General features: G+C 53.6%; 1 protein-coding gene across 15 annotated transcripts in view; it reads left to right on the top strand.

Moving 5' to 3' along the window:
• Positions 1–13,920, top strand: part of Pax2 (paired box 2) — a 93,446-nt gene that overhangs the window by 6,732 nt on the left and 72,794 nt on the right. For 7 of the 15 annotated variants that reach the window (XM_076922222.1, XM_076922239.1, XM_076922243.1 and 4 more), the window contains exons 2-4: positions 4,687–4,797; positions 8,346–8,514; positions 9,134–9,331. In XM_076922222.1, the coding sequence (XP_076778337.1) occupies positions 4,687–4,797; positions 8,346–8,514; positions 9,134–9,331 (478 nt within the window). Of the gene's footprint in view, positions 1–696; positions 1,576–2,921; positions 3,294–4,686; positions 4,798–8,345; positions 8,515–9,133; positions 9,332–13,920 lie in introns of those variants that run through there. The other 8 variants (XM_076922170.1, XM_076922187.1, XM_034508754.2 and 5 more) reach the window with 5 other exon arrangements.

Below are 13,920 nucleotides of genomic sequence, written 5' to 3' on the forward strand. Positions count from 1 at the left end.
GGGAGAATGTGCTGTGGAGTGTGAAATTGCAGCCCACGGTGCTCCATATTGTACCAGAAGCTCTTCCAAAAAAAAAAAAAAAAAAAATCCTCCAATGTGACCAGAAAGCCGGCTAGGCAGGGGGAGGGGTGCGGGAGGGGCCTGGCGGGAGCGGGCCAGGAGGGGCAGGAGAGAGGCCCTTGGAGAGTTCACCCACTGCCAGGGACCTGCACGCCTAAGGTACGCCCTCCAAGAGCCCATTCAGAGAGCAAGTGGCTCGCGGGTGTGAGGCCTAGAGTTTGATTGTAAGAACTTTTTTCTTTTCTTTTTGTTGGTGGACATGGTGAGTTCCAAACGGAAAGGACGCTGAGCTGCCTAGAGGCTACCCAACCTTCCTTTCCGTCCTGCTTTCCTTTCCCGCGGACTTGTTTTGTTTTGTTTTTGTCCCTTTATTTTAAACAGCCCCCCCCCCCATTTTAATGCATTTAATTTGGTCTGCGCTGTGGGGAGCATTTCCTAGGGAGGTACGCTTAATTTCGGAATTTCTAATCCCTTCCCTCAGAGCTAAGGCCATAGCTCCCCATGCTACTCCCCGGGAGGTAGAGGGAGAAAGACAAGCAGGGCCCGGGGGAGGGGCACAGCTGGATGCTTCACTGCTGCGAGGGGGTGGGGGGGCTTGCCAGGTCCTCGGTGACACAGCCACCTTCCAGAACTGCTCGAGACCCTGTGCCTAATCGCAGGGTCAGGGCCCTGTGAGCAGAAGAGAGGCAGCCACGTCACCTCCCAGCAAGAGTATAGAAAGGGGGCCTGGGTAAGCGGGGATACCAGACAGGATCTCTGCCTGCACTTACGCGAGATCTGCCCAGAGACGCATTGAAATCTGAGGTATAAGTCACACATGGCTTGGGATAAGTGTATGCCAGAGGGCCTTCTTAGCACAACCACAGGCCTCCCGCACACCTAACGCTCACTCGGAGCAGGCCCACTCCAGCAGAGAACCAGCTAGACCCTAGTCTTTCGGAAGGGAGGCAGCGGGAGTGGGGCAGCCAGGCGCCAAGCTAGCATGGCAGAGATGTCAGCAGAGAAGGCGAAGGAACTGAGATCCACAAGGAAGATTTATTGAGCAGATCAGATGCACAGAGGCGACTAATGAAGCAAATCCCGAGATGGGTATCAGAGCAACTCCCCAAAAGTTTATTTGCCTTTAAATTTCCGCAGGGAGGCGGCGCCCTGTTTGAAGTGTAAATGCCCCTAGGTTGGGGGGGGGGTGTTGAAGGGCTGCTTTGAAAACACTAGAGAGAAAAGGTTCATTTAGAGTCAGATGAGAGAAAAGCAACCAACCCTGACAGGTCGGGCCCTGGTTGTGTTTGGGGTTGGGTTGTTTTCTTTCTTTTTCTTTCCTCCCTTTCCTCTTCTTTCTTCTTTTCTTTTTCTACTCTTTAGCCTTCTGTTAGGGCCCATAGAAGAAGAAAAAGAACAGGAAAGAGGAAGTCAGAAGGAGAGGCCAGCGAGGAGGGACATCTGCAAGTCAGCTCTTCGTTCTGAAGTCCAAAGAGAGGGCTGTGCAGAGGCTACCAGGGCTTCCAAAGCAGCAGGGTGGGTTGTCTTTTGCTTATCTGGTCCCAGAACTGGCTGGGACGATAACAGGGACGCTGGGGCGGGGGTGGGGGGTGGGGCGGGGGTGTCCCAGGAGCAAGTGCAGGGAAGGTGCGCCAGGGCTTTCTGGAGCTAAGTAGAAATTAGACTATCGCTAGCCCTCATTCCTAAGAGGACGGGTGGACTTGTGTGAGTGTGCAACTTCAAAAGTGTTTTACAAATTGAATTGTTAGTTCTCTTTACAAAATGTAAAGCTCAATCCCACTGCCACAGTTCACAGGGTGGGGATCATGAAAATACATTTGAGTTCTAGAGGACTCCGGGTCTCTGTTGGAGCGAGGGATTGTGCTGAGTTTCGTCTCCTCGTCAGACTTACCAGGACTTAACTTATGTCCACCCAACAAGAACTCCTTTATGAACTCTTGAATGCTCCCCGCCTCAAACTCTGGACTGATTCCTTCTTCAAAGGAAGCTAAGGCTACCGCAGTTTCTACCACCCGAGAGGTCCTGGCTCCCCAGCATGGGAGCTGACTCTTTTAGGCCAAAATAACTCTGTTTTCCTCTCCCCCCCCACCCCCACCCCGTTCTCAATGCTAAGTTAGTGCCTATTGCTGGGGTTGTGATGGTGTGAGATTTGGCCAAAGCAAACCCGGGAGCGCCATCTGCAGGCCTTGAGAGGAAGGCTTTCCAGGCAGCACCCCTGAGTCTCCTTAGCCTCCTACCCAAGGGAGCCTAGTCCTCAGCCCAAAGGAGGTGGGGGACAGGGTGGTGGTGGGCAGATGGAGAGATGGTTTATTTTTATTTTTTAGTTTTTTACTTTCTAGCAGTTACTCTGCAATTGAATCAATCTAGTCGGGAATTTCCAGGAGCCAGGGAAAAGGCCCAGATCCTAACGGACCTAGTTCCCCAAGGAACGGAAGGAAAGCTCCGAGTCCTGTGTAATTGAGCCTGGTCTGACACTCACCCAGAATGAGGGCAGTTTTAGATGCCCCGTAGGAGTCAGTCTGAGACGGGCTGAGTCTAGCGGGTGCTTTCCCCAGTCCGTCTACTGCAGAGGCTTTTTGGCTATGGGGACAGGGGCACGTCTGCACTCACTGCCCTTCCTCTGGGCTGCAGGAGCTGCAGACAACGCCAAGGAGTCCCGGGTCCGCCGGGCAAGAAAGCAGTGTTTCGCAGCTTGAGCTTCCTGGAGCCGCCCTTTCTCAGACCTAGGGAAGCCTGGGAGGAGGGAGTGAAGGGGGGGAGAGAGAGTTAAAACATCAGCTGAAGTGCCAAGATGATTTATGAGACGAGGGAAAATATTTCATAAAGATCTCCCGGATATTCTGTACTTAACCAGTTAGGAGACAAAGGGCTTCTCTCGCCTAGTGTGTGTAAGAGGACCCCAGCGAACAAGGGAGCGAGTGCGGGCCGGGCTGCAGACTGGGCCAGCGGCTCCGGTAGGAGCCGGGCCAGGCCGGCGTGCTGCGCCAGCTGCGCTCGCTCGGGATCCGCAGAGCCAGCGGCGGGCGGCGCTCAGTCGCGTTCACAGCCTCCTCTTCTCCCCAGCCGGGGAGAGAGAACGCCTTGGTCCCGCCTTGGGCTTCTACATCCTCTGTCGCTGCCGCGCAGGAGCTGCTGCGCACCGTCTCCCGGCACAATCCCTTCCCTAGCTTCCCGAGGGTCCAGGTGCCAAGTTCCCTGGCTCTCCTGTCATCCGTTGGGTCCCACCAAGGCAGGTGGGTTCTAGCCAGAGGCCTCTAGCTTGATTCTGAACTAGGCGTCTGGACTACCCAGACTCCGGGGAGGGGGGTGCGCGCCACCGCGTGTGGGACGGGAGGGGACAAACTGCTGGGCACTTTGCCCCGGAATGAGAATCAGGCGTGCGTGGATGGGAAGGTACCACAGGAGGAAAAGGCGAAAGGGAAGGACCAGGGGGAAAGGGAGGAAGGAAGGAAGACACAGGGAAAGACGGAAGGGAACTCAGCGAGCGCAAGGGTAGCCGAGTTCGGACTAAGGATGCGGACTCGCGGGCGTCTGGGATCTGCGGGCACTGGCCGGTGGACCGCAGGGCTGGGCGAGTTAGGACTGAGAGCCTGGCTTTGGAGCGCAGCGCGCTCGGAGGCCCTCTGTGGTTGCCTGAATATTCATTAGGCTGGCCGCTCTTTATCCTTATCTAACGTTTATCTTCTCGGCGAGTTTCGTTTCTCAGTGTAGTTTTAATCCGGGGCTCCCATTCCTCCTCCCCCTGGCCCGTTCCTCCCCCTCCCTCTTCCTTCGCCCGCTGCTCCCTCCCGTTTCCCCCTCCCCGGCCCTCCCCTCGCCAGCACCGGAGTGACAGGCGCGGGGCCCTCCTTGCCGAAGCTCGGGGCTCCGGCGCTGGCGAATCACAGAGTGGTGGAATCTATTGCCTTTGTCTGACAAGTCATCCATCTCCCGGCGCGGGGAGGAGGAGGGGGTCTGGAGGGGGCTTTGCAGCTTTTAGAGAGACACACACCGGGAGCCCAGGCTCCAGTCTCCGGCCGAGCCTTCTTGCAGCCGCAACCCACCTGGGGCCAGCCCAGCGCTGCGGGCGCCGCTCGGCTCCAAGGCTGCCTCCCTCCCTCCTGGCCCTTCGGCCACCGCGGCGTGCGCCAGCCTTTTCCGGGGGCGGGGGCCGGCTCGCACGCTCCCCTCCCGCGGGCGCCCGCTTGGACATCCCGGGGATTGCTACTTCTCTGCCAACTTCGCCAACTCGCCGGCACTTGGAGCGGCCCGGCTCCCCTCCTGGCGCCCTCGGGCCGCCCCCGCCCTGAGCTCTCTTGGTTCAGACCCTCTCGGACGACCGGGCTCCAGGAGAGCTGAGTGAGCTGTCTTCCCTATCCGGCCTCAGCTCTGGCCGCAGCTGGCGCGCGAGCCATGCGCCCCCAGTGCCCCTTGGTCCAGCCCGTCGCCCGGGGGCTGCTTTGCTGACTGCCCAGCCGCGTGCCCCAACGGTGGCAAGTTGCAGCCGCTGCGGTTGCAAACCCCAGCGGGCCCGGAGGAGTCCCGGCGTGGAGCGCAGCGCGGCGCCCCCCCACCCTCGCTTGCCCCCCAGCAACCGGGCGCCCGCTCACTCTCCCTCCCCCACCGCCCCTTCCTTTTCTCCTCAAGTCCTGAAGTTGAGTTTGAGAGGCGACACGGCGGCGGCGGCCGCGCTGCTCCCACTCCTCTGCCTCCCCATGGATATGCACTGCAAAGCAGACCCCTTCTCCGCGATGCACCGTGAGTACCGGCGCCCGGCTCCTGTCTCGGTTCCAACCCCATGTAGCCCCAGCGCGACCAGGCCCCCTGCGCTCAGGTCTCACCCTAGAGGCCACACTAGCTTTTCACCCCATCCCTGCTTCCGTTTTGTCTATTTTTCTTACCTAGTGTTTCTCACGCCTTCAGCCACTGGTCTGCTTTTTGCCACTCCATGCTTATGGTTCTGCCTGCCTTTCTACCTTCCTTAGTGTCTCACCTCCCTCGGCTCCTTCCACCTGCTCCTCCTTACCTCGCGGGATCCATAAACCTGGGCCCAGGTTTTAGCCACCCACTCCCACTCCCTAGTCAGCCTTTGCCCTGGACTGAAGGACTAATTGACAGCAGTTTTCAGGCTGTTCTCTCTCTCTCTCTCTCTCTCTCTCTCTCTCTCTCTCTCTCTCTCTCTCTCTCTCTTTCTCTCCTCCCTCCCTCATCTCTACCTTCCTTAAACTTAGAGTTGTGGGTAATCAGGAGGCGGCTCCTAGCTTGAGCAGCCTCGGTGTCAGGACAATTGTGCCGAAGATCCTGGGGGTGTGACCCCCTTCTGAGCCTCAGCTCTTCGCATCTCTTGTTCCCTCCAGCTTAGTTAAGGCTTCCTGGGGACGGCTTTGAAACATCCCATCTTTTCTTTCATCCTCACCTCTTCCCCCCTCTTTCCCTTCCCTTCCACAAGAGGGTCAGGAGAAGGTGGTCATTTTTTTTTTTTTTTTTACTTTGCCCAGAGAGGTGATCATTCTTAAAAAACAAACAAACAAACAAACAAACAAAAACAATGAGAGATTTTGAGAAGAAATCAAAGCCAGGGAGAGAGCTAGGTGCCTTCCAAGCGGGCACCTGGGTGCTCTGCATTCTAGAGCCTCCCTTGCCTGCCTTGACTCTCTGTCGGAATTATGAAGCCAGCGCCCTGGCCAGGGGGTCAGCAAGAATGAAAAATAATAAGAGAGAAAGAACAAAAGAAAGACGAATGCCAAAGCTGAGAAAAAAGAGAAATCAAACCAAGAGGGGGAATCAAGGAAAGAAAATTAAAAGTGTCTTGGAGGGAGAAATAAGAAAATAGGAAAAGGGAATCTTGTAATGATATTTGAATGTATCTAATTCATAATGGGTCTTTAGCTCAGAAAACTATTTGTCAGGTATTTTCCCTTGCTTAAAAAGATAAATAATTTTCCAAGTAGAAAAGCCCTCCCCATCTATAGATTAATAATTAAGGATAATTTGTAACTTTCCACAAGGTAACTTTTAGACCTAGCCTGATTTGTTCTTTAAAACGCGATCCAAGAAGAGGGAGCCGTGTTTTGTTTCCTAAGCATATATTTAGCTCCACGGGACGATTAAAAACATCCTGGAATAAAATATAGTCCCCTAAATAATTTCTAGATAAAGGAAACCCAAACGCGGACACTTCGGGCCGCTGCTGCGAATCGCTCAGTCAGCCGGGAAGCCTCGCTTTTTCGGAGGGATTAATACAGAGTCCACAGCCGGTTCACTTAGGCGACCGTTCTCTGCCTCGGCCCTGCTGCTGCTGCCTCACCCGGGTTATTTTTGGTTTTTGTTTGTTTGTTTGTTTGTTTGTTTGTTGTTGGTTTTTTTGTTTGTTTTTGAGGGTTGCTTCCTGGACCCGCTAGTCGGGGCCAAGTGACAGGGAACCACTTCGAAACCCAAAGGGGAGCAGAGCGAGCAGAAGATGGTCGAAGGAAGGGAGAGTGGCTCTGCGCGGGCAGGCGAGCCAGCCGACTGGCGGGCGAGCAGCTACAGCCCGGGTCTGCGCCAGCGGCGGTTGCGCATTCTAGGCCTGGTTCCGCACAGATCCTCCGCAGCCCATCGGCCCTGAACTCCAGCCGTACCCGGTTGCAATCCCCACCCCATAGATTGGGGCAGAGGGGCCGGGCCCGGAGCCCGGTGAGGTTGAATTATTCATCTTTAATCTGCCCGCAGCTGCCGCCTTTTCATACCGGTAACGCGAGTTCTCCCGGGGCCTAAATTATTGATGGTCCGGGTTTGTAGGGAGCAGAGGGTGGGGGCAAGTGGGACCAAAGATGGGGAGACTATGGGCATGAGGGTTGTAAGATAAAAGATTCTGGCCTCCCAGACACACTCCATTAGAGGCCTCTGTCCAGGGGTTTCTCGCAAGCTCATTTTGGTCTCTCTATAAAAAAGACGGGAGAGATTTAAAGAAGGCACGAGATGTGCCCGCTTTCTCCGAAACTCGCTGGTGGCCATGGGGCAGCGGCTGCAGGTTGCAGACCTTGTCTGGCCTGACTCTGCCGCTGGAAGTCTCTGCGGTTGGGTTGCTGAGTAACTGCAGCTGCAGGTTAATCGCGCTAGATGCAGGATTTCTAGGCTGCTTTAGGCCGTGGAAAATGGGGCACCCGGCAGCGGCCTTGAGCCTGACACTCGGTGGCCTTCTTGGCTTCCAGGTTAGGAGCCCTCGCCCAGTTGGGAAACCAGGGGCTCTGCTCTGGCCGCTGGGAGCATCCGCCCTTGCTGTTGGGTTTTGTAGGCAGCTGCCGAGGTCTGAGAGAGGTCAGAGGGTACCGAACTGGCTTAGACTGGCAACGGGGAGTGCCGGGAGTCCTAAATCCGCAGGTGCAGTCCCTCCCATGCCACCTTCGGGGAAGACTCGGGGTCCCTAGCCTTGTGCTGTGTAGTAGGCAAGCGAACCCCAGCAGCCGGCGTTTTTCAGCGGCTGCCGGGAAGAGCGAGAGTCTTCGCCGCCTTGCGGTCTCTGAGCTCTCTGAGCGCAGCCGATCCCGAACCACCACCTCCTCTGCCGCTCCTATTCCACCCGGATTTCTTTCCACCATAAACATTAGAGATGCAGAGGGGAAATATTGTCCAAAACATCTGAAGAGCGAAAACATAAAGGGAAGAAAGAACTCATAAAGGCAAAATGGAAAACAGGGAAAGAGGAAACAGTACGATTACAATTAGAAGTAGGTACAAGGGGAGAAGGAAGAGGCAGGCAGCGAAGGTGAAAGGGATTTGTTTGGCTTAGTATCTCTCGATGCTAAAGACTCCGCTGAACTGAATCAAGAAGTCCCGACCCTCCAAATCCATCTGGCTCCCAGCCCTTGTGAAACCCAAGCCGCGCCAAACCTGCGGCGCAGGCGGGTTCCTAGTCCTCGGCAGTGCTGTCCCCGGCCCGGTCCTTCCTTTCCCCGCATCCTTACAGTCATCCTCGCTGACATTATTTCCCCTTTGTCGTTTATTCCTCTCCATTTTCCAGCTCTGCTTTCTCTCTCCCCGGCTTCTCTACTCTCCCCTCACTTTCTCCTTTGCGGTGCACTGGTGTGAGAGGCGGGTTCTTCCCCAATCCAGCTTCTGCGCGCTTACAGCTGGGGGGTGGTGGTGTTCTGATATCGAATACTCCCTCTATCCCGTCTGCCCACTAAGCCCCCTTTCTCCCCGAGTCCTGGGATATGCCCCTTAGCTTTGCCTGATCCCTTCGCACGTGGCGGGCCTCGGACCCTGACTAATGGCCGGTCCCTGCTGTGTGTGGGGTGTTGTGTTTTTTTCTTGTCTCTCCCCAGCAGGGCACGGGGGTGTGAACCAGCTCGGGGGGGTGTTTGTGAACGGCCGGCCCCTACCCGACGTGGTGAGGCAGCGCATCGTGGAGCTGGCCCACCAGGGTGTGAGGCCCTGTGACATCTCCCGGCAGCTGCGGGTCAGCCATGGCTGTGTCAGCAAAATCCTGGGCAGGTGAGGGCCGGGTGCTACCTCCCTTCCCAGCTGAGGTTTTAGTTAAAAGTGGAGGTGCCCGACAAGAAAGGAAGGAAGGGGCTTGAAAGATCTAAAGGGCTGGCTGCCCCTTTTGAGAAGGGCATTCAAGTGAAGGCTGAGACTTGGAATTAGGGTGGAGTAGGGTCTAGCCAGCGTCACCCAGCTCCCGGGCCTTCTAAGAGAAGGCAGCTACATTCAGAAAAGGAGGGCTTTCCCCCAGCTAATCAATGTGGATGGGGTTGGAGGAAGAGGGTCCCAAGACGAGAAAAGGTAGCATGGAGAAGACTACAGGAGGGTGCAGGTTGCTTCAGGTGGGGTCAGCAAACCCAGCATGGGTCCTTCACTGCTTCCCAAGTGGAAGACCAGCCTTCCACTGCCAGTGGGGTGCCTGCTCTGGCCACTGTCCCTACTCAGCCACTATGCCCGTTTCCCACCCTAATCAAGCACCTTCTGGAGTCTCTGCTCAGCTACACAGGGCCTTTTTCCCTTCACGCTGATGCCTAGGGAGGGAGAGCGGCTTAGCAGCTCTGAAGCTTGCAGCCCCCCTGCCCTTGCCACCACCGGCTTCTTGCTGACCCCGACGGCCTTCCTGGCCCAGGTACTACGAGACTGGCAGCATCAAGCCCGGAGTGATTGGTGGTTCCAAGCCCAAGGTGGCAACGCCCAAAGTGGTGGACAAGATTGCTGAATACAAGCGACAGAACCCGACTATGTTCGCCTGGGAGATCCGTGACAGGCTGCTAGCTGAGGGCATCTGCGACAATGACACAGTTCCCAGCGTCTCATCCATCAACAGGTGAGCAAAGCCCCCCATGGGCCTGGAGGACAGGACTCCAGTTCACTACTTCTGCCTGCCTGTTGGGCCATCTCCCAGGGCCTTTCTTGGCTCTTTGTCTAGCCTCTACCCATCCTTTCCAACACCCAGCTTGCAGTCCTTTGGGCATGGTAAATAGACCTGGGGGTGGGGTAGAAATAGACAGACAGACAGACTGACTGACAGACAGCTCTTTCCAATTCGGAGCTGAGTTTTCCCTGCCAGGCTTCTCCCGCCGGTGTCCTGGAAATGAATCCAAGTGTTTGTGGTAATTAAGACTCCAAGATTACCCGCCTCGGGATCTAGAGACAATCACAGCCCATAGCAAAGTCTTTAAAATGACCACTGTCTATTCACCGCCTCCAAACAGACTTTTTCTTTCTAAAGTCATGTACCCTTCCCCAGGGGCAGCCAGAACCCTGGCTCCTTTACCCGTTCAGCCAACTCCCACAAAGCTCTCCTCCCAGGAGTCCAGGTCTTGCTAGCCAGCTCCACACTAATTTCCGGCCCAGAAGCACTGGCATCCAGGTCTACAGAGCAGATGCCAGCCACCAGCCAGGACTTGGCAGAGGGTCGAGGAGCTGGACCAAGGACCGGGATGCCAGGCAGGGAGTGAGAGCTGGGACCCTATGGCTGTCTCCTGGGAGATGCTCCCACTGCTAAGCTTGCCTGTCTTGAGGCTAAAATCTTTTCTATAATGGTAGGTTCAGACACTGGGACCAAGCAGGCTCTACTCAGCTCAACTTGCAGAATGCTTAAGCTTCTAAATCACCAGGTCACTTCAGTATGGGGTCTGGGAAGCCACATGGTTATGTGTTATGCATATGCACCCCATTTAGTGTGTGCCCAGGTATCTCTCTAGGGTGACTCCAGAGTGTTCAGGCAACATTAAAGCCCTCAAACCCAGAGCAGCTTCCTAACTGCAGAACTGTGCAGCTTAGACAATTGCATGCAGGAGACTCTGGACTGCAAAAGTCACACCCCAGCTGGAGGCAGGTGTCCACTTCTCAGGCATTCCCCCAAATGAAGAGACAGCTAATAGTTTCTTCTGTTATTCTTCCTACTCTTCATAGGCCCATTATCAGAACAACTAATAATTCAGATGGTGCCTCTCTCTCTCTTTGCCCTAGCATCACCTACCTTTTTTTTTTTTAATCCTTTGCAAATGATGTGGAATTATCCCAAATCATCCTGAAAACAGCAGGTAAAATTAGCTGGTAGAATGTACCTTGGCTAAAGAAGACTCCCTCTGCCACATACGTGCTGTAACACGCGGCAAGGCGACCCCAGAAATTATCCCAGTGTGTACCATCTGTATTAAAATGGTTATTCCGTTATGAACAGGGTAACATAATACTGATCGGCTAATTATACACCCTCCGAAACCCTCCAGCTTCCCGGGCCTGCCTCAGCCAGGTATTGGAAATGTGCGGCTGTTTGACATTCACTTTCCAAAAGAGTCAGAGATATACACAGGGTGGACTGAGAGAGCAATAAGTGATTTGCGTTTAAAAGTCAAGAGGCTGGGGAGTTTGGGTATTGAGGCAGGTGTGGCAGTTGGGGGGTGGGGACAACACTTTTCTTTCTTTTTCTCCTTTTTTTTTCTTTTTCCCCTGAGCCACCTAATGACTTTGCCTGTGGTCCTTACAATGAGATAGAGCCGAGTTCTTCAGAGGACAGTAGCTAAGCCAAGAGTGGCTGGGATGAGGAGTAATGTCACTGGGCTGGGTGGCGGGTGCTTTGGGGACTATTTTGGAGATACATTTATTGTCTGTGATGGGAATCGCCAGCTTTGGGAGAGCCCAAGACAGACACGGTTTCAGCGGTCTGCTTCTTTTGAGTGGGGTGTGCTGGTAGCCCTGTCTGGCACTCTCTCTGGTCGCCCCCCCCATCCCCAACCTCCAACCCCCAGCAGGTATCCACAGATGGCTGGGCTATTTTAAAAGCTGGTTTAGGTACAAGTTTGAGGAAGTTTTATCCTAAAACATAGAGCACAGAGAACAAATGACTCTAACATTAAACTTCAGAGCTCTGAAGGTGCACCTTCCAAACCAGAAGAAAGTAGACTAGCTGGCTACCCGTGTGATGAGTGTTGGGGAAAGAATTGGCCTTGAGAGCCACAGAGGCTGCTGGGAACAGGATCCTATTACTGGAGGTACACACAGCCTTCTTTTGGGTGTGGAGATAGAGGCACTTCTGAGTAGGCATGGCTGAAAGTAGGAGCGTAAGCCTCGGAATGGGAAGCCACCAGCTGCATGGGGAGCCCTGGCTGTGTGGTTAAGCTTGCTTTGTCAATGGGATCTATCATGCTATTTTTAATTTTGCTTTGGGAAGAATCCTCCCATGGTTGATACTTTGGGAAGATTGGTTAGGGCTTCCCAGTGTATCACTGGGACACATTTGGACGTCAGTGTCGTTTTGGTGGGTGCTCTGCCCTGAAGGGGAAGGTTCTTCTCCAGCAGTGTTTTATGCAGATGCATGAGAAAGGTGTGGTGTGCCTGCTGGTGCTAGTTGTATTAGGAACTTGAGCCTTTCCATTTGGAGAATTCTCGCTCACTGCAGGAAGGACTCGGAGACTGACCTGTATGTAGAGAGGGGTGAGCTCTAGGAAGTGGGGAGTGGCTGAGTTCAAAGCTTTGGGGATGGTAGGGTGCCCATCTGTGTTGCTGTTATCTTTGGTACATATATGTATGTATGTGGGTGGGTGTGTTGCTTGTATACATACATATGTGTCCCAAGTAAGGGTACTCAAGAGCCAGCATCGGCTAGAAAGGAAGTCTACAACCTTTTCACCCACCTGAGCCAAAGGTTTGCATCTTCTCCTCCCCCAAACAGATGCTGTCGCCGCACTTGAAATATGCTGTTATGGCTATAAACTAAATCACTCTTCATGCTTTAAAAATGGTTTTGGCATTCTCTGATCCTGTCGCGATAAAGCCTTGGCTGTCCAACCTGGGTTCTCCCCTGGCAAATCCTCATAGAAATGCCTCTCTGGGCCGAAGGTGTGGGAGGGAACCATCCACATCTGGAGACCACTGGCTAAAGTCTTATCTCTGAGCAGGTCATGGAGTTTATTGAATCATTATAAATATTGGGCTACTTAGAGCTGAGTGCAGAGTTGCCAGTTTGTTTTTTGGCATCTCCGTTGGGGACACTGTAAATAGGTAACTTCAGATTGAAACCTGGCATGGGAAATGACCTAAGGGTAGGGTAGAGATGGGAGATCTGTGTACCTAAAAAGGAGGAAGGTGCCTCGTCGGGTTGAGTTATTGACAAGGCAGGAAGGGTTGTCCTGATGATATCACTTGTCTTCAGATTGGAGTGTTGCCTTGGGCAGAGTGTGGAGTGTAGGGTTAAGGCTACATCCTCAGGGATGGTCTCAAGCCAGCTGTTGAACTTCTTGAGGCTAGTCAGTACTTTTGGGGGACAGGGACTCTGTACTCTCAGATCTTTGCAGTGGACCCTTGGGACTTGTCAATTACCCCCCCACCCCACCCCCACTCTTTCTTAGTCCATTTGCCACAAAGTGAGTACATACATTCTTCCTTTCTGTGGCAGCACTGGCTTCAAGAAGGCTGCAGGCTCAGTGCTGTGTTCAACAATGCCAGTTGGTGTCCCTCAGGTGTCCCCACTGAGTAATTCTCGGGTGTTTGTCATTGGTCTGGCAGGGAGTGGGCAGTGGTCTGCCGCTTGTCTTTCCAGGTAAGCCGATAGTTATTAGCCATAGCCGTGGGAATTTTGGAGATGCATCTGTTTCTGCCTCTGGAGCTCAGACTTAGATCACTTAGATTTGACTCTTGGACCAGGCTTGATGCGGAAGCTGGAGCAGAGGGGTGGCGTTGCTTGTCACATCTCTAGATCTATGCAGGGGTTTGGTTGTCACCACTTTTGGTGTCAAGACAAAGAGCTAGGGTGGGTCAGTGAGTGAAGAAAAAGACTTCATCCCAAAGAGGAATGAGAAAGATCAGGACAGAGAACATGTCTTGGGGCTCTAGGCCTCAGACAGGGGTTGTAAGTAGTTTCTTCTCTGTGGTTTCTGTCTCAAAATCATTCTTACCCATTTTTTTTTTTTCTAGTAGGAGTCTCCACTGTCCATCCTTAGACAGGCATGTGAAATAGTTGTGGTTGTTACTCTGTTTCTTGTGTTTTTTAATGCTTCACATTTCATTTTTGTTTATGTGTGTGCATGTGTGTACACATGCACGTGCGTGTCACACCTACGTGTCACACCTACGCCAGTGTTCATGTGCAGGTCAGAGGACAACTTGTGGGAACTGGTTCTCTTCTACCATGTGGGATCTGGGACTAGAACTTTGAAGGCTCTGATAGAGTTCTGGGCCAGACTCTCCTGTTGGTTGGCTCGTGGGTACTCAGGCTATGGTGTAGGTTTTCAGTGGTTGGCTGTTTTGAGTTCCTACCTCAACTGGCAATGTTAGAGAAGTAAATATGAGGAGTTATCCTAAAAATAAAAATAAAAATAAAAATAAAAACTCCAGTTTGGGTTTAGAAAGTGATGTAGAGAAGAAAGGAAAGGGGGAACCCCAAAATAAACAAATAAAGTCTCAACTGTT

Source organism: Arvicanthis niloticus, chromosome 1 (genome assembly GCF_011762505.2).
Source record: "Arvicanthis niloticus isolate mArvNil1 chromosome 1, mArvNil1.pat.X, whole genome shotgun sequence".
Lineage (NCBI taxonomy): Eukaryota > Metazoa > Chordata > Mammalia > Rodentia > Muridae > Arvicanthis > Arvicanthis niloticus.